Below are 19,871 nucleotides of genomic sequence, written 5' to 3' on the forward strand. Positions count from 1 at the left end.
ATTAACTGTCACTTTCTTTCAGAGACTTTGGCCCAAGGAAGCCCTGACCCCTCGGCCCCTGGGCCGGTTCAGTAATTCCTCCATGGGCTGAGGGCCCCAAAGAGGGCTCTGTCAATCACAACAAGGCAGAAATGTAGAACACAACACTGATACTGCATTTCAAGGCAGAATGGCTTTAAATTGGCCAATTTGTATGTAAACTTGAAGTGATCTCTGTACACAACAACAATGACATGTAATAGATCACAACAATATAAAATGATAATCACCTTTTTATCCCTCCATTTTGCACTTATACATACCTCAAAACATGCATGCACTATTGAATCTACACGTTTGAGTCATGTGTGCCTCAAAGCAGATTTAAAATTCATCCATATGTCCCAGTTACCACATGGCTTATAGTCTTAGCAACGAAATGATTCACATGTTGATATCAGGTCATTAAATTTTCATTTCATGACGCATGTTCCTACAGACCTTATGTTGCAGTCGTTAATCCTGCACCTCCCTTGGCCCCTCTCTTTATTTATGTATCATCAAGGCCAGTGATGAATCAGATGCTATATTTTCTCAATTCTTAAATCGACGGATTTGTGTTGTGTCTTTCCAGGCAGGGCGAGACGATGGGCTGCATTAAGAGCAAAGAGGACAAAGTGAAGTATCGGCCAGAGAACTCCACGGTGTCAGACCCCAACACCACCGCCATCACACCTCATGGTCACTATGGGCCGGATCCCACCCAGTCGCAGCAGAATCCACCTCCCACCTCCTCATCAGGCTCTGGGGCTGGAAACTTCAACCACACCCTCATGACTCCCTTTGGAGGGGCGTCATCCTCCTTCTCCGGTCCTGTGTCCGACTCTTTCTGTTGTGCTGTCTCAGGTGAGTAGTGTTTTATTGTAAGATGTAATTACAATACTGATAATGGTCTTCATGCCCTCTTAATATTCATGTTCAATACTTGTTTTAGCCCATTTTCCTTACTGCTGGCCTCTTTATATAAAGCATACCATTGGGTTTTAGTTTTTTAATGTATTTTTCTTATCTTCCAGGCAGACACTCTAATCTCTGTATTCTTTAATCTGCTTTCTGCAGTAGTATTTCCATAATACCATTTTTTTTGGGGTAATCCATCATGTTTTTCATCGTTTTTAGTCATGCTAGCAGCTTTCCTCTGGTCCCCAGGGGATGAATCAGACTGACTTTGGTGATCCCAAACATTTTTGGTATCGCCACCGTGAGGTCGACAACTATTGGATGGATTGCGATGAAATTTCCATCCATCTATTATCTATAACGGCTTATCCTTAGAGGGCCACGGGGGGATGGAGCCGATCCCATCATGGGTCATGGTAAACATACCTGCTAAACCATCAACATGTTAGCATTGTCATTGTGAGAATGTTAGCATGCTGACGTCAGCGTTGAGCTCAAAGTAAGGCAGTGCCCAAGTACAGCCTCACCGATTGGCATGGCTGTGGACTCTTATTTCATCAAAGTTTGGTCACTTTTGCACTTACAACTGCATGGCCAGACTACGATAAGGACAAAAATGTAAAAACTAACTGTGATATAAGTATAAAACACTGTATGCTGAGGAGAATGATCAGCAGTAATGTGATGTATACATGATTTGTATTACAGTAAATGGACTAAAACATGCAAACATACTTAACATTGAGCTTAACTTGGTCAGTATGCTGATCCGTCATGTTGGTGTCACAGCTAATACCCCAGCCATTGTTATTTTAACTAGCTTTTCCGTGTTAGATTCAACACAGGTCCTGTTATCAACTGTTATCAGTCTAAATGTGTCTGAGCAGCTTACAGCCATCCTGAGAGCAAAGAGATGAGATTGAACCCTCCTGTTTTGTGGGATTTAGGTTGTAATCTTCCTCCATGTTGGATTATCTGCTCTCAGAGGGGGGTTAAAGGTGGCACTGCCATGGTATTTGCTTTCTGCAGGAGATAATGGGATTACTGTTGACAGCATTGTTGTCAGTGGTGGGTATATGAAAGTCATCTGTCTGGTCGCGGGGCTGCACAGTAGGCAGAATGTTTTACAGGATGTTGGCATGGGACAGAAAGATGAGTTGACTTATTCGAAAATTCACTGAACTATGTCTTGTAATGTTTCATTTGAGCTCATGTTACAACCTTGTGCCTGGTAAAAAAAAACAAAAAACAAACTGGTTTGATGTATTGACTTTCCTTTGGCTTGTGTCTGGGTGTCATTGTCTGTCTTTCCAGTCACGGTCATATTTCCATGCAGGGGAAGTACTCATACTATAAAATTATTACTCATACAATTGAAATTATAAGCCAAAGAAAATCAATACAGTATGAGCTCTCAGACCTTGGCGAGACAGATTTATGTACCTTAATTGGCCTTTAAACAGTCACACACACAAACAAACCTGCTGTTTCCTGATCTGGTCCCTCTAATGTCCTCTACTTGCATCATTTGTCTGCTCTTATGTGGTTACAGTACTCACTTTCAAAAGCTCGCTAGGTATTTATTCATCCCGTGTTTTGTGTTTTCAGGTGGTGTTACTTTCTTTGTGGCCTTGTATGACTATGAAGCTAGAACATCAGATGATCTCTCATTTAAAAAAGGAGACCGCTTCCAGATTATCAACAATACGTAAGCATCTTCCTAGTTTTTCTCTCAGTTTATGGGGTATTTATTGAGATTCCTTGCAAGTAGTGCAACAGTGATTGCAAAAATACCTCTCTTTCAAGCAGTAATCCCTAAACTGCACCTGTTCCTTGTATATCTCTCTCCATGAATGAGTTTGATTGCAACGTGTTTCCTGGTGCTGGCTTTCTGCACGGTGCGGTGGATCTTTTTTTTAATTCACGCTGTGGCAGAGATGTCGCCTGAGGTTATAGCATTGTAATGTAAAGTAGATTAGTCTCGTTCAATCCCCTTTGTGACTATGTTTTTCAGTCCTACCTCACATTATAAAGACAGTTTTGTATCAAACCTGGAGGTTTAAATGAATGCAGAACAAATTACTTAAAAGTGAAGATAATGTTATACAAGGCTAACCCTTGAATTATTAACCATTGGTAACCGTTTTTCATCCAGAGTATCATACGAGTACCAGGCCTTTGCTCGACTGTTAAATGAGCGAGTCATATGTCTCATCTCTTCTGTGTCTTTGTCCTGCTGCAGAGAAGGAGACTGGTGGGAGGCTCGCTCCATCAACACGGGGAGGAAAGGCTACATCCCGAGCAATTATGTGGCCCCTGCTGACTCCATCCAGGCTGAAGAGTAAGGCCCTGATTCCGCTTGTTATAACCTCATTACTCCATCTACTGCGACTACATTAGGAGACTAATAACACGAGCATGGTCTCATCTCATGTGGCTTGCAGCAAGCACTCAGTCCCAATATGAAGAGCTTCACAACTCGGATGAAGCTTCAAAATGTGATTGTGACGTTCTAAACAACAACATCTGTTAATGGTCTTCAACAGTCAGCTTCTCAGTATTGAGCTTGGCAGTTTTTTTTCAATGTAGATGCTTTCTCTTCATAGGTGGTACTTTGGCAAAATGGGACGCAAAGATGCTGAGAGGTTGCTGCTCAATCCAGGGAACCATCGAGGAACTTTCCTGGTGCGAGAAAGTGAAACTACTAAAGGTGATGATCGCGTCTTCATAAAAAGTAAAAAGTAAAGTGGGAGGTGTAATTTTCATCCGTAAGTAAAAGTCCTGTTCATTTTCTTTTTAGCAGGTGCAGTGCTTACCATGTTCACTATCTTTACAATACACAGCCATACTCAAGTCTACTTTCTAGACACTGAAAGAGCACAGAAGCTGCTGCTGCTGCTCTGCTAACATGCTGCTGACGCTACGCCTCCTGTGTACACACACGGTGTTAGTTTAGTGTGTTAGCTAACTCGCTAATTTGTACTAAACACAAACTACAGCCCAGCCTGATGGGAACGTCATCAGTTTTGCAACCCGGACTCAGACATTGTCGTGCCTGACAAAGAAGTGACATTTATTGGGAGCTGATCTGTTGTCTGACCTCTGCCTTCAGTGTGTTTGTTGATCCAGAATCTCGTAAAGTTGTTATGGATTTTACGTATTCTACGGAGTATTTAAAGCCACTCGCCATACAAAACTGATGGTGAAACATTTATGTTTGAGGAGAAGACGTCATTAAAAGATAACTGGGAATTTACAGTGGTAAAAAAGATACCTGTGGAACCAGCATCGCAGCCCACTTTGCAACTCTATGAATCTTTTACAGTCACCACACAGTCCAATTACTGACACTTTTGTTTAGACGGATGAAGAACATTTCCCTCGTCTCCTCCAGGTGCTTATTCTCTCTCCATACGAGACTGGGACGAAGCCAAAGGAGACAATGTGAAGCACTACAAGATCCGCAAGCTTGACAGCGGGGGATACTACATCACTACACGGGCACAGTTTGACACATTACAGAAGCTTGTCAAACACTACACAGGTATGTAGTGTGCAAAGCTTCCCGCTCGCTCTCTTTTTCTGGCTTCTCTCATTCATTATTCATCGCAGTCTTTCATCACGCCTGAAAATTACTCTCTGTCACACCCGCTGCTCTGTGCCAGCATGCAGTTTCCTGCGCCACCTGCAATAGGCCCCGGAGTGCAACCACGGGAGTTGAATAGCATTTGATTTTAGTAACAATTGATGGTGCAGTTATGATTTTTGAGCCTCCCTCCTCGTCTTGGGTCTGAGGAGGGTTGAGGTTAAATCTCTGTGATCCCACTTCATTTCAGTCTGACTCCGGAGAGGGCTTTTGGTGTGTTTAAAAAGCCACTTCGTCTCATTTATATTTCATCACAGTTTGTATGAGAGTATAAATTCATCCACATCAAATGGAATGAATCGATGCATGAAACAGACTGGCTTTAAAAAGCTGTATCCTGCTGGTTCAAAGGCTCATGTGGGTGTGTGGGTGTATGTGTGTGTGTGTGTGTGGCACTGCTGGGTGTAATGTAGCGATTTGATCTCCGTGTCTCGCTTTATCACAGAGCATGCCGACGGGCTTTGCCACCGGCTGACCACGGTTTGCCCCACAGTCAAGCCTCAGACCCAGGGGCTTGCTAAAGATGCCTGGGAGATCCCCCGGGAGTCCCTGCGACTGGAGCTCAAACTGGGCCAGGGCTGCTTTGGAGAGGTCTGGATGGGTAAGAGCAAGACAGACAAAGACACTCAGGAACGTGTTCAGAAAATGCTTCCTGACATCATGCATTTGTTTAGCATTCAGTTGTAATTATCTAGACGAGGAAACACAAAATCAGCCCAGATTTATGTAGGAAATGCAGACATTATGCACATAAATCGAATACACAAACACTCCATATTTATTGTGTCTATTATCCACTTCCTGCAATTGCTTCCTCTGTTTGTTGTATTCTCTGTGTCTCCAGAGATTGTCTCACTCAGGAGGACAGCTCCAGCCAGATTTATTTGTTCCTTTTTTGAACCATGAGCTTGTTGCAAGGAGTGCACGCATGACAGCACATGTCTGAGCAATTACAAGACCTAATTAATGATATTGTCCTGCTCCCAGCCCATTAACAACACTGATTACCCCTGCGGCCTGTGGGCTTTTTCTCTCCCTATCTTTGTCTCTGCAGGCACGTGGAATGGCACCACGAAGGTGGCCATAAAGACACTGAAGCCGGGCACCATGTCGCCTGAGGCCTTCCTCCAAGAGGCCCAGATCATGAAGAAGCTGCGGCATGACAAACTGGTGCCTCTTTATGCTGTCGTGTCTGAGGAGCCCATTTATATTGTCACAGAGTACATGGCCAAAGGTACATGAGGAATACCTATTACAAGCTCCAGACTGGCATATTTGATTAGCAATCAAACTGATTTCCTGAGACCTCTCAGCCCTGCAGAATAACAAGACTGTTTCCTGTTACATGACACTGATGATGTCTATTTTTAAAGAAGAGCAAAACAACATCAGACCCCGGTGGTTGGCTTGGTTGGCTTGGTTTTTCAGGCACAGCGCTGATGTCAGATATACTCATGGTGATTTCCTTAAAGGAAAAATGTAAATTTTATGGATGTTTTAATTAATATGCTGTACAGATTGAAAGTCCTTGAGAGTCCCTTGAGGTTCCCTGAGGTCTGAAACAGGGATGTTTAATTGAAAGCTGCAGTAGTTTTGTGGGAAGCTGTCATAGCTTCAGCTGCAGTGCGATTTTTTTTTTTTTTGTTGTTGCTTTTTTCAGGATTTTACGAGTAATTAGATTTATGTGTGTGTAAATGTTAAGTCTATGACATATGCCTCTGTGTGTGCATGCATGTCGAAATGCCTGCAGTTTGTTGATCTACTGTGTGTTGTGATCTCATAGAGCAACTGCTGTAGTATTTTCCACAGTTCCTCTACCCTCCCTGCAGAAAATACTTCCTCTGATAGGCTCTAAACGAGAACTGGTGATTAGATGTCACTGTGAATCACAAACCAATTCACTGTCAAGCTTAATTTAATATTCAGTTTAATTTCCTAACCAGGTATAGTAAGGATCGAGGGCTTAATTGAAATATTTCACATTTCATATAGCGGTACATTAGTATGCAGGTGGTACCACAGCCCTTTTATTGCTCCCACAGTATATCATGCATTTACGACTTCTCACCGTTGCTGTTTTTATAGGAAGCCTGCTTGACTTCCTCAAAGAGGGTGACGGCAAGTTCCTAAAGCTCCCCTTGTTGGTGGACATGGCTGCACAGGTGAGACAAACCACAAATTCCTGTATTTTTTTTATAGTGCTGAATTTGTGTCAGTGAATCGTGCCGTTAAGTTTCTATTTTAAGCCTCTGATTTTAAAAAAAGAACGACAGCCTCAGGTAAACATGTCTTCCTCTCCCAGATTTGGCACACTTTTGCTTTTGTTCTTTCATTATTAGTCTCCTCTTTATGCCTGACAGAGGGCTTGATGTTCTGAGTTTGAGAAGCTAAAAATTATTTACCGAAGCGGCCGTCATGACATGCTGTCAAATGTTTTGTTTTTAGATCGCAGACGGCATGGCCTTCATCGAGAGGATGAACTACATCCACAGGGACCTGCGTGCTGCCAACATTCTCGTCGGCGACAACCTGGTGTGCAAGATCGCCGACTTTGGTCTGGCCAGGTTGATAGAGGACAATGAGTACACAGCGAGGCAAGGTGGGTGCACACACATAGGCTGTGTGAGTCACAGGTGAACGAGGTGTCAGGGTAGAAATGGATAGAGCAGTGACCTCACAGCAAGGGCAACTCCCTGTTGTCTCCTATCACGGTGAATTAGGATAATAGTGGAAACCAGATGCTCCTGTTCCCTGTGATTAGTTGCGCCTTTCACACACTGGGAGAGTTTATCTCACTGCTTCCTAAAGGGCTGGTCCACCAAAATTACAACGTTACCTGTAGTGGTATCTAGCTATGTGGATAATTTTGGTTTTATTTACCCAGGTTCTGAGATTTCGGTCTCTGAATAAAGGAAGTTTTCACTGGAAGTCTGTAGTCAAATCAGAAAAAAGATGATATATCATAAACAATATTAGACCAAATGTATTGTTGACTATTGTTGACTAATAGTCTACAGTCATGGTAGCAGCTCTGTTAGGCTGTACTTAGGCACAGCGGTGATGAAGCTACATGCTAATGTCTGCATACTAACACGACCACGGTGTTAATATGATTAGCAGGTATAATTCTGACCATATTCACCATCGTAGTTTAGGGTGTTAGCCTGCTAACAGTAGCTAATGCTACCATTAAACAAAGAGTACATCTGAGGCTGGTGGGAAGGTTTTTAGTTTTGCAGGTATTTGGTTGTATTGGACAAAATGATGGCTTTATATTAAATTTCATAGCAATTCATCTAATAGACATTTCACTCAAAACCACAAATGTCAACCTCATGGTGGTGCTAATGGAAAAGTCAGGGAATCACCAAAATCATTAAACTTCATCCTCTGGGGATCATGAATGTCGTTCCATCTAATAGTTGTTGACATATTTCAGTCTGGAGCAAAGTGGAGGACTGACCGACTGACATTGCCATCCCTAGAGACAAAAATGAATTAGTACAGTAAGAAGGGAACTGGATTCACAGAAGTATAGACTAGCTTTCAAATGTGTTATATAGTCCCTGATGCCAGGAAGTATCATCAGGAAGTAAGATCAACATTAAGTTCCCATGGGAAGTACAACAGAGTAATTAAGCTTGTAAACATACACATAGGGTCAACAGACACTCTTATTCGGCTAGTATATAGAGGCTAGCTTGGTTAGCAGTAAACGGACCACAGAAAAACAAAATCAACAATCACACAGCAGCTGTAAATATAAATACATACAAATAATGTTCCAACAAGGGCACTGGGAGAGCACATAGTCCTTTATCGGTCACAGATTCACAAAAGGCTGAGTGTAGCGATGTTAGCTTGACTGCTATGGATCTCTGTCAGTAGCGGTTGCTACTAGCAACAGAATATTCAGCTGCTGGTGGCGGGACAGAAGATGAATGAAATCTTGTTTGTGTCTCACAGAAAAAGTTACGTTTAAAATATTCAGCAGCATCTCTCTCCAGTCTCGCCAGAGTTTCTTTGATTTATCCACATTTACATAAGGACTACATCTTCAATAGAAAGTAGCTCTAATAAAAAACAGTTCACAGCAAGATCTGTGGATTTATCAGCATTGGTAAAACATACATACTTGAGCAGCACAAGCGGAATTTCATTCACCCCCATCGTACTGGGGTGGCATAACCAGGAATAGCTCAAAAACCTGAGCACAGAAAACATAAAACCTTGAGGTAAGGGGAACCAACATTTTGATTATATCACACTGTCACTTCTGAGGGAAACATCTGATGATTCTTTCATAGATGTGGTAGTTCTGTGCTTATGTTTTCCAGCTGTGGTCTATTGCCTTTAGATAATGACAAAGACACATTGCCAAAGAATACAGTGTCATGCTTGGGCACGCAGAAAGCCACTTTGGGGACCTTGTTTTAATTTGGGTGAACTGACCCTTTAAACACAATATCCTTAATAATATCCTTTATACTAGAATTTGAGAGTTATAAGACTTTTCTCTCTCTACAAGCTTGTATGAACCTGAATACCAAAAGATGATGTGGTCTAAATGATGTCATTGTGGGTCACGATGGCCATTGTGATTTCCTGGAAATGAAGCCAGGAATGGAGGCAGACGCCCTCTAGTGGAGTAACATCACCTCTCTCCTCTCTCCTCTCAGGAGCCAAATTCCCAATTAAATGGACAGCCCCAGAGGCTGCATTGTACGGCCGCTTCACCATCAAGTCAGACGTCTGGTCCTTCGGGATCTTACTCACCGAGCTCGTCACCAAAGGCAGAGTGCCCTACCCAGGTGAGTGACACTGACCACAGACACACTCGTACACACACCGGATGTGGGAAAAAAATAATGGGTGGCGTCGGAGGGCGTTGATTCACAGCCGGAGTTATCAGCTTTCAGTCTGTCAGTCGACGTCAAGCTGGCTTGCTCGTTAATGTCGGAGGATGAAGTGAAGCTGTCTGACATTGTCTGTGCTGGTTGTTTATGCCTCTGCAGGGGGAACAGTGACATCCACGCACACACACTGATACCCTTACACACACATGCACATTTGAGATTAGATGAGGCCATCTGTTGGAGGACGATCAGGAGATTGAACACCACTCTTGTTTATAACCATCTGCCAGACTGATATTGCCCTGGGGAGCAGTGCCTGCAGTGTTCTGCACCACCTTCACACAACTCCACTTTCTGTCAGATGGAGCACTGAAACAACTAATAGATTCAAAAATTAATAAAAAAAACTATTTGGATAATTGATTAAAGGAATAGTTTTGGGAAATACACACTGAAAGTTAGCCGAGAATATCAATGCACTCTCATGGCTGTACGCTTAATATGAAGCTACGGCTAGCAGCCCATTAGCTTAGCTTAGCATAAAGACAGGAAACAGGAGGAAACAGCTAGCCTGGCTCTGTCCAAAGGTAACAAAATCTGCTTACCAGCATCTCTAAGGCTCACTATTTAGGTTGCCAGGCAACAAGCAGGGACTTCTTACACTTCAGTTTTTGAAAGGATTAAACAAACAAAATATAACGTGATAATTAGTGAGCTTTAGGGATGCTGGTAGGATACCTTTAGACAGAGCCAGGCTAGCTGTTTCCCCCTATTTCCAGCAAAGCTAAGCTAACCGTCTCCTGGCTATAGCCAACATATTAATCCATTCTTTTAATTATTTATCAAGTAAAAATGCCAAATATTTGCCTAAGCCTAAAAAAAACAAAATAAAAGCAATTATAAGCTCTGACAGCCCCTTCTGCCTCCCTCCTCCCCCTCAGGCATGGTGAACCGCGAAGTACTGGAGCAAGTGGAGCGAGGCTACCGCATGCCCTGCCCCCAAGGGTGCCCAGAGTCCCTGCACGAGATGATGAAGGTGTGCTGGAAGAAGGATCCGGACGAGAGGCCCACTTTCGAGTACCTCCAGTCCTTCCTAGAGGACTACTTCACCGCCACAGAGCCACAGTACCAACCTGGAGAGAACCTATAGCCTGCCTGGACTCTGCTGCGTATCCCTACGCCTGGGAGCAGACTGCTTAAAAGGCCCAGAGAAGACATGAGCTCTTAAATATTCAACTCTATAAAAAGTCGACTGGAAACCAGGCTAACCAGTCGCAGAAACCACTACTCGCTCTACCCATTCTTGAGGTTTTGGTTTTTTTTGCTTTCAGAGTCCGCCACCATTTCATTTTTATTTTCATATATATTTTGTTTTCATTCATGGTACTACACAAGTCTTATCTGTGTGAAATGTTTAATTTGTAATGTGGGTTTTATCATCATGTACAATAATGGCAGTGGTAGATAGACACACACTCATTTCAGATATGTTTTTAATACACTACATGTGGGATTCTGTCTCGTGAACACAGTGTATTGCTGTGGAGTAAGCTGTGATAATGCCTCGCAATAGAAAAACATATTGTTGATAATGGCGTCCAACTGTTGGGCTTTTATGTGGTTTAATGTGGAGATCTCGCACTCTGCCTCCAAATTGTATTCTTTCGTGGTGAGTTGGTAAATTATGCATCAAAACAATGAATTATTTACAGAGATAATATATTAAACTAATAGGGAGAAGCTCTCAGGGGACTCATTATCACAGTCCATTTGACAGTGATTATTTAAATCCCACACAGCTTAATTACATTTCATCAGCTATGGTGCAATTTTTTTATTTGTTACAAATGGGTGACTAGAGTGAGACTGTGACATGATCTTTTACGCCTTTCAAATCTTTTACAATGCATTTTTTTTTTAAATATTATGTTCTTCTATGTTCCTTTATCATAAGAATTTATTATCACAATTTATTCATATCACATGGACATAGTTTTATAGCTTCATTTGAAGACTTTCTCTACTGTCCATCATCATCCAGAAGTCCCTGCTAAGACTTTTTTATGACAATGCCATAATTATTTCTGTCGCTCGCTGCCCGGGGGTGTATAATCTCACTGTGATCACTACAGAGACTTGCTTACATAAAAACGGTCTGTATAATGGGTCAGTGAGTTAAACAGTGACGAAACTCGTGGACTTGTGGCTTCTTTCCAGGCCCGAATAACACTTAAAAATATGAGATGTCTGCCAACCAAGGACACAGGGTGATTTCACTGGCTATTAAAGTGGAAATCACGAACAAAGCCGCCAAATAAGTTGGAAACAACCATTTTATCTTTTAAAATGTGACTGACCAAGAATCTGGGACTCTTTCATGTTCATGTATCTGAGGTGGCTCTGCAAAAACTGTTTGTATTGCAATGATTTTTACAGTGATTTTATCTTTGCATTTTGTTTCTGTATGGACTCATTGGGGCAGTATTATGATTGGAACTATAATTGACGCCTGAGCTTGTAAAGAAGGGCTTTGTATATTATAAAAACCTCATTTTATAAGATTATTAATGAAAATTGACAAGATTGTTGAATATATTTGGGGGGGGTAGTGGGTGAAGACTCATCTGAGTGAATTTGTACAATAAAAACGTGATTTTAAACAGTCCAGTGTTGTTGTTTTTTATAAATAAGATGTTTGGATTTGTCTCTTTAAATACTCCAAGTAGACCATGTTTAACCAATGACCGGCTGAGGTGGGTGGGATCAACTTCTGCAGGTCACCTGAGAAGAAACTACTCCTGTAAACAATGTCTGAGTCACAAGACAAATGTAAAGTCAGTGGCAAAATGTTGCAGAAAATCTTGAGTTTGACGGTGAGGGATGTGAGATTCCCGACGTCTTTGGAGCAACACGGCTCAGATGCGATGGTAAGGAGGTTTCTGCAGCTGTAGCAGTAGTCTGGATATGTTCATTGTGTTTACATTTGCAGTTGTGAGTGAACAGACTCAAAGTATGAGACCTGTCCTCACTGTGACTTTCCACACTGCAGCACACCGACCCGGATTACTCGGCCGCATATGTGGTCATCGACACGGACTCCGGGTTGAAAGGCTTCGGTCTCACGTTCACGCTGGGAAAAGGCACAGAGATTGGTAAGAGTCGTACAGTTAAGCCCATGCACTTCCGCAACAACACACAATGTAGCTTCATAGCTGAATTACACCAACTGCACGAACTTCTAGGTACAATGTTGCTGCTGCGTTCAAATGCTCAAAATAAGCTCGGAGTTCCCACTTCCTGAATCGGACTTCATGAAAATTTCAATACTTGTATTTGTGAGTGGGACCAAATGGTTGTTGGATGAAATAATATAATATATCAGCTAATTATATTACATTCCAAAATGCCACTCTTTTATTAATAAACGTATCTTTATAGTCTATCTTTAATTACAGACACAATACAAAATAAATAACTTTCGTTGCGTTTACAACCAAAGCAAAACAAATTACGAAACAAAACGCAAACATAATAGATAAACAAAAAAAGAACATGGTAAATATACTACTTAATATTGAAATGTTACATTTAGGTATCGGAAAGGTTGATTCTGACTGTACTTGAAGGTAACATTTCTTTTCTCACGTGCTTGTGTGCAAAGTCGAGCCGAACACCGCCATCTTGTGGTAAAGTTTATTTAACACAGTGCAACCGATTTCTGTTGCTTTCGTTCAATGAGTATGCCCTATTACAGTAAAAACGTATATATATCATATGAGGTTTGGCTGTCTCGAGCTGTGATCCCTTGAGAGAGTGTTATTTTGTGGATTGTAACCCGCAGTGGTGTGCGCCGTGGAGGCCCTGGCAGGACTGGTTGTTGGGAAATCCTTGCAGGAGATTGTGAGCGACTTCCGTGGATTTTACCGCCTCCTGACCAGTGATGGCCAGATGAGATGGGTAAGACCAGTGTAAAAAGATACAACACTGAACAATGAATCACAACAGTCTCATTGGAGAATAACTTCAAAATGCTGGATGGCACAGGATGAGTTTTCTTTTCCTGCCTCCTCTCTGCCTCTAATAATAATAATATTAATATTATCCTTCTTGCTTATTCCAACATGGTGAGAGTGATCCACGTCCTCTTATCTTGCCATGGATTCCTTTTAACTACATTTATTCTTATTTTAAGAAGATCTGGCATCTGGCTTCTGGCTCCTCATCTAGAACACTGTGATTCATGATACTTACCTAGATGCAAACGTAAATCCTGTTTGGTTACAGATTTCAATTTAAAATCATGACTGATGGACCAGGACGAATCAATGTGAAAGGGTTGGCGCTCTTGAATCCAGGCTTTTCAGAAGTAGCGTCAGGCCGCCAAAAAAAAGTAGATCAGGGTCTTTGGATACAAAAGAAAGTGATTTATAATGAGATGCAAAGTCCTGGTTAATTATCACATGACCCGAGCTGGTCAAAATGTTTAAAGTCTGCCCACAAATCCTATTTCAAAACACTTTTTAACTGCATCTTTATTTCCATCATTTCATCATCCATTTTGCAGTTTCACATTCTGCCTCTTTTTGTTGCATGATGCATCATCACTGCTACTTATGTAATGTTGAGCTCATAAAGGGGACGTCAGCATTGACTTTTTAAACTCTTGTCTGTACCAGTTAGGCCCCGAGAAAGGCGTGATCCACCTGGCCACTGCTGCAGTCCTGAATGCTGTGTGGGACCTGTGGGCGAGGGCAGAGGGCAAGGTGGGAACTGTGTGACGAGGCATTATCACAAATCCTCCACAAGTACGACACTTCATGACTCTGTTGTCCTCATTTTCCTGCAGCCGCTGTGGAAGCTGCTCGTTGACACGGTGAGTCACAGGAAACGAAGAAGTTTGATTTGTATCCAGGATGTATTCACAAGGGACGGCACGTCTTATGTTTGCCAATTCAGGACCCCAAGCAGATTGTCTCATGCATTGACTTCAGATACATCACTGATGTGCTCACAGAGGAGGAGGCTCTCGGTGAGACTGGTTAATGTTGTACAGTAATATGTCCAGCACAGTTTGGGGTGCAGCGTAGTCAGAGCAACAGACTCTTCCTGCTTCTCTTCTCATTCAGACATACTCGTGAAAGCACAGGAGGGCAAGCAGCAGAGAGGTGAGCATGCTAAAAAGAGTCATTAATTAAAGGGCTGAATGGGATTTTGCGGAACGAAATTGCCTCTTTAGAACTAACAGGAGTGCTTTTAGCCTGCATAATAGCCCTCTACACACCACCATTTCTCTATTAAAACACACTTCTCCTCAAGTGTTTATTACCTGTGTCGACTCTTTTGCCTCCCAGAGGATCAAATGCTGAAAGAGGGTTATCCTGCCTACACCACCTCCTGCGCATGGCTCGGATACTCAGACCAGCAGCTCAGACAGGTCTCTGTGCTGTAAAATATACATGTCATTTCTCAGGTTGGACAAGTCGTTTTCAGATAACAATGACAAGTGTGTGTTTCTGAAGCTCTGCGCAGACGCACTCAAAAGCGGTTGGACCAAGTTCAAGGTGAAAGTCGGTGCAGATCTGGAGGACGACATACGCAGGTGCCGCCTCATAAGGCAAATGATTGGACCCAATAACACTTTGGTAAGGTTGTTATTGCCCGCATTGTATTTACATTAATAATAACGGTATACTAAAGTGTTTTTGCGTCAGATGATCGATGCCAACCAGAGATGGGATGTAGCCGAGGCCATCAGCTGGGTGTCCAGCCTGGCTGAGTTCAAGCCTCTTTGGATCGAGGAGCCCACGTCTCCAGATGACATCCTGGGTCACGCTGCCATCTCCAAGGTGAGAAAGAAGTTTGATTTTTCCAGCTTGCTCTGGTGTTTGTGTGTTGGAGGCATGGACACAGACACGTAAAACAAAATATGAGCAACACACCCAGGCATTGTAGTTGTTTTGTGTCTCATTTTGTAGTCGTCTTCCGTCTTTTTGTGGTATTTTTCCGTCTCTGTTGTCTTTTTGTGTCTCTCTCTGGTTGTGTTGCATCTCACTGTGGTAATTTGTGTCTCTTTGTGGAAGTTTTGCATCTCTTTGTGGAAGTTTTGCATCTCACTGTGGTTATTTATTTTGTCTCTTTGTAGTCATTTTGCATCTCATTTGTGTCTTTTAGTGGTTGTTTTGCATCTCTAATTAAAGGCGCTTGACTATGTTGTTGCAGGCTTTGGCTCCACTCGGGATTGGAGTGGCAACAGGAGAGCAGGTCAGAGCTCAAGTTTGTTCCAGCACACATATCACTGGCTGATGAAATGGTAGTTTATAGTCGGGGAACTGTTTCCTCTGCAGTGTCACAACAGGGTGATGTTTAAGCAGTTCCTCCAGGCCTCGGCACTGCAGTTTGTCCAAATCGACAGCTGTCGGCTGGGCAGCGTCAACGAGAACCTGGCTGTGCTGCTGATGGCCCACAAGTTCCACGGTAAAACTCAACAGTCACACAAGAGTAATATAATATATAAAGCTTAATCTTTTTTTGTCTTTTCCCCCCTAGTGCCTGTTTGTCCTCATGCTGGAGGAGTCGGTCTCTGCGAGCTCGTCCAGCATCTCATCCTGTTTGACTACATCAGTGTGTCTGGAAGTCTCAACAACCGGTACGAGCAGGATTTATTTTTGTTGGCAGTTCGTGAGCTCTTGACTGTACCTGGTTAGCACATTATAATCAGCACCAGTTTGTTTTATTTCCAGGATGTGTGAATATGTAGACCACCTGCATGAACACTTCACCTGTCCTGTGGAGATTAATGACGCCCACTACATGCCCCCCAAGGTAAGATGACCGATAGGTGCCAACTATAGCTTATTTCTCCTTTACAGCCACACTTGTTTGAGTCCACTGTGCTCATTATTCTCAGGATCCAGGCTATTCTTGTGAGATGCTTGAATCATCGGTGCAGAGACACCAGTACCCTGAAGGAGATGTGTGGAAGCTGCACGTAAACAAATGACTTATGATTAGACTGGGTTAATTCAAGTTAAAATGGATTACACTAATAAACTGTAGCAAAAGTTGAGACACTGTGAAATTCAGACTTTTGTAATATGAAATTGTGTTTTGCTGCAAGGCTTCTGTTGGATCAATAACACGTTTGTACACATCATGTAAATTCTTTATTTACAAATTAGATATTAATATTTAAAATAAGGGAAATGAAACAGATGTAACCAAAACATTCCTCCTGAGTGGACATTTGGTTTTTTTACACTTACAGTAACAGAAGAAAACACTTTTCTGTAAGAACTTAATGTGGTTTAAAATCACAAATTAACCCGCTCACCATTTTTTGTGATTTGGATGAACTGAACTTTTAAAATATACATATTATCTTTCCAAAGATGGGAGTGAAGGACACATACTATACAATACAAATGTGAAAACAACCCCTTCCACCCTCATCCCCATTACATTTTTACACAGCCATCTGCATCTTAATGGAGGGATGAGGGTTGTAGTCGCAGATCTCAAAGTCCTCTGCACAGAAATCATCGATACTCTCCACTTTTCTCAGGATCTTCAGCTTCGGGAAGGGTCGGATCTCCCTCTGAAGCTGCACATTTAGACAGACAAGTTAAATTTGAAATCAAGCAGAGAGCAAGGAGACAAGAAAACTCTTCATTAACTGACCCCACCTGCACTTTGAGAGGTTCAATGTGGTTGACGTAGATGTGAGCATCTCCCAGAGTGTGAACAAAGTCGCCAGGCTGAAGGGACAGAATTTAAAAACACATGAGGCGAGGTGATGGAGAACACGACGATATGCTAGAACTCATATTAGAAGAGTTTCTTACCTCGAGTCCTGTGATGTGTGCGATCATGTAGGTAAGAAGTGCATAGCTGGCGATATTGAAGGGCACCCCGAGGCCCATATCACCCGAGCGCTGGTACAGCTGGCACGACAGCTCGCCGTCACACACGTAGAACTGACACAGGGCGTGGCAAGGGGGCAGAGCCATGAGGGGCAGGTCTGCAACGACACGCGAGAAGACAGATTTAAAACAGAACGCCACTACGATCAGATCGAAAAGAGCTCCAGAGACGCAGTTTTACCTTTGGGGTTCCAAGCACACATGATGATCCGTCTGTCCTCTGGACTCTTTTTGATGGTGTCAATGATCTTCTGCAGCTGGTCAACACCTTGTCCCGTGTAATCTGTGATGAAAAAAGGATCATTTAACACCTGAGGCGCAGTAATGTGTTATGTGAGTGTAGCAGCTCCTGTGCAATATGCATACCAGATATGATCTATTAAAAAGGAACAGTTCTGCATTTTGCTTATTCACTCTCTTGCCAAGAGTTTGAGCAAGATTAATAAAATAATTCTCTGCATCGAACTAAGAAAAAGTCCAGCACATAAAACCACGTGTCATTTTTACACAAATGAGATATCAAGTGTTAATTAGTGAACTTTAAAAAGGTGCTAGAAGGCTAATTTTACCTTCAGACAGAGCCAAGCTAGCAGTTACCCCCCTTTTCCAGTCTTTATGCTAAGCTAAGCTAAGCTAACTGTTTGTAGATTCATGGTCCTACTTTTAAAAATAGAAGCCTAACTGCAATGCTCAGTGGAGATCTACCCACAAGTCTTTACAAAAAGCATCCAATTAAAATGTCCACTAATACTTTGTATGATTAATTGGCTGCATGATGGCCGAGCCAGCAGCATTTCAAAATGACTTTGATGATATAACCAAATCTCACTTGATTACCTCGAGTTATGTTTCAACAGAAGTGCAGGCTTAATGTAGAAAATAAAAACAATATTAAAAATAGAGATAGTGGAAAACAAAAAGGGAATGTGTGTGTCACTGCGCAGTAAACTACCTGCATGCATGTTTGTGTACTCGGCACCAAAGTGCCTCCACTGGAAACCATAAACAGGTCCCAGGTCGCCTTCCTCTCTATCTGTGAACCCAAGATTGTCCAGGAAGTCCCGGGACCCGTTGGCATCCCAAATCTTCACCCCTTTCTCAGAGAGCTCCTTGGCGTTTGTTGATCCCTGCGACCACAAAATAAAGAAAGATCAGAGCCCGATTCAGTGCAGACAGAAATGCTACATGTGAACTTAAAGCTAAAACATCTTATTTTCTCAGAGAAAAGATCATCCTCACCTTGATAAACCACAGCAATTCTTCAAGGATCCCTCTCCAAAACACTCTCTTGGTCGTCAGCAACGGAAACTGATCTACAAATAAACAGGACAGTGTTATTTGATATTAGTGAACACCTAATTAATTACAACAAGTTGTTTCCGGTGCAAAGTACATTTTATAGCATGATACTTGAGGCCAACATATTGATATGATATTAATAATTGAGAGTTTAAAAAAGAAAATCAGATAAATCAACAGGTTTTTTTTCCTACATAAAGACAAACAAACATGATTGTAAAGATCCCTTAAATCTGGTTATTATAAAATTATGACCAGGATATGAACTAACACATAAACTTGGGTGACACAGTTAAAAAACAAATACCACTGACACATCTTTGGCCTTTCCTAGTTACTTATTGGCGGACCTGGATGTTGACACCCAGTGGTGGAATCACGTACATTTACTCAAGTAGCCTACTGCACTTAAGTACAAATTTAAGGTACTTAAATTAAGTACAACTGAAACATCAGTCAATTAGCTCCACCTCAGCCAAATACAACAATAAAATCCTGCTTTTATATGAATGCATGAGTAATAATAATAATAATCTAATGATATAATATATAATAGTATAACAGTCACAGGGGACATTTTTCTGCATTGAGTACTTTTACTTTTAATACTTTCAGTACATTTTCCTGATTTAACTTACTTTTTAGTAGCATGTTCAATGCAGGACTTTTACTTGTATTACTTAGTGTAGTATGGATACTTTTACTAAAGTAAAGGGCCTGAATACTTCCTCCACCACTGTTTGTCACATCATCCTCAACATTTACAGTAAACAGATTACACACAAACAGACGAAGTGAAGCTAACAAACCTCGCAGACTGTATCTGGCCTGAGCCCCGAACACAGAGACGACCCCTGTCCCGGTCCGGTCTCCCTTCCTGCGGCCGTGCTGCATGATGTACTCGATCTGATCCAGATACCCGCGTTCATCACAGAAAACACCGAAGTTCTTCTTCTTCTGCTCCGTCTGGACCTCCTCGTCTTCCTCATGTTTACAGCCGTCCTCCCGGTGCAGCTCCTCGGTGTGTATTTCTGAGGTGGCGGGCATGTTTCTGGACAAAGTGGAGTGTTGATGTTGAGTACTGGTGCAATCAGTTTTCCCGGGTGATTCAGTACGAGAGCAGCCAATAGTAGGCCGGGGACTGCTTCCGGTTTGACAAAACTCTCGCGAGAGTACTGAAAAAAGCGCGCTTTTTTTGGTCTCCTCCACACA

The 19,871-nt window shown here is 42.3% G+C and overlaps 3 protein-coding genes across 6 annotated transcripts; 2 read left to right on the forward strand and 1 right to left on the reverse strand.

The window, feature by feature from the left end:
• Positions 1 to 626: 626 nt before the first annotated feature.
• Positions 627 to 12,087, forward strand: LOC139304151 (tyrosine-protein kinase yes-like). Its single transcript, XM_070928023.1, has 11 exons — positions 627 to 885; positions 2,548 to 2,647; positions 3,182 to 3,280; positions 3,546 to 3,649; positions 4,334 to 4,483; positions 5,031 to 5,186; positions 5,640 to 5,819; positions 6,671 to 6,747; positions 7,031 to 7,184; positions 9,265 to 9,396; positions 10,383 to 12,087. The coding sequence occupies exons 1-11, from the start codon at positions 627 to 629 to the stop codon at positions 10,589 to 10,591; spliced, it is 1,620 nt and encodes a 539-aa protein (XP_070784124.1). The 3' UTR covers positions 10,592 to 12,087.
• A 172-nt stretch (positions 12,088 to 12,259) lies between these two features.
• enosf1 (enolase superfamily member 1) lies at positions 12,260 to 16,657 on the forward strand. Of its 4 annotated transcripts, XM_070927901.1 has the most exons (15): positions 12,260 to 12,368; positions 12,491 to 12,593; positions 13,283 to 13,398; positions 14,118 to 14,204; positions 14,288 to 14,314; positions 14,398 to 14,470; positions 14,568 to 14,606; positions 14,793 to 14,875; positions 14,961 to 15,083; positions 15,153 to 15,287; positions 15,661 to 15,702; positions 15,786 to 15,915; positions 15,988 to 16,087; positions 16,182 to 16,263; positions 16,349 to 16,657. In XM_070927901.1, exons 1-15 carry the CDS (start codon positions 12,288 to 12,290, stop codon positions 16,439 to 16,441), a joined length of 1,314 nt encoding a protein of 437 aa, XP_070784002.1. In that variant the 5' UTR covers positions 12,260 to 12,287; the 3' UTR covers positions 16,442 to 16,657. The 4 variants fall into 4 exon arrangements, with proteins under 4 accessions (XP_070784002.1, XP_070784003.1, XP_070784004.1 ...); XM_070927902.1 differs by lacking the exon at positions 15,661 to 15,702; XM_070927903.1 differs by lacking the exons at positions 12,260 to 12,368; positions 12,491 to 12,593 and having other exon boundaries at positions 13,349 to 13,398; positions 14,122 to 14,204.
• On the reverse strand, positions 16,645 to 19,706 carry tyms (thymidylate synthetase). The gene is made up of 7 exons (XM_070927905.1): positions 19,469 to 19,706; positions 18,600 to 18,673; positions 18,313 to 18,487; positions 17,542 to 17,643; positions 17,283 to 17,458; positions 17,124 to 17,195; positions 16,645 to 17,041 (listed from the first exon to the last, which is right to left on the reverse strand). Exons 1-7 carry the CDS (start codon positions 19,704 to 19,706, stop codon positions 16,904 to 16,906), a joined length of 975 nt encoding a protein of 324 aa, XP_070784006.1. The 3' UTR covers positions 16,645 to 16,903.
• Positions 19,707 to 19,871: the final 165 nt, after the last annotated feature.

Source organism: Enoplosus armatus, chromosome 21 (genome assembly GCF_043641665.1).
Source record: "Enoplosus armatus isolate fEnoArm2 chromosome 21, fEnoArm2.hap1, whole genome shotgun sequence".
In the NCBI taxonomy this organism is placed as follows: domain Eukaryota; kingdom Metazoa; phylum Chordata; class Actinopteri; order Centrarchiformes; family Enoplosidae; genus Enoplosus; species Enoplosus armatus.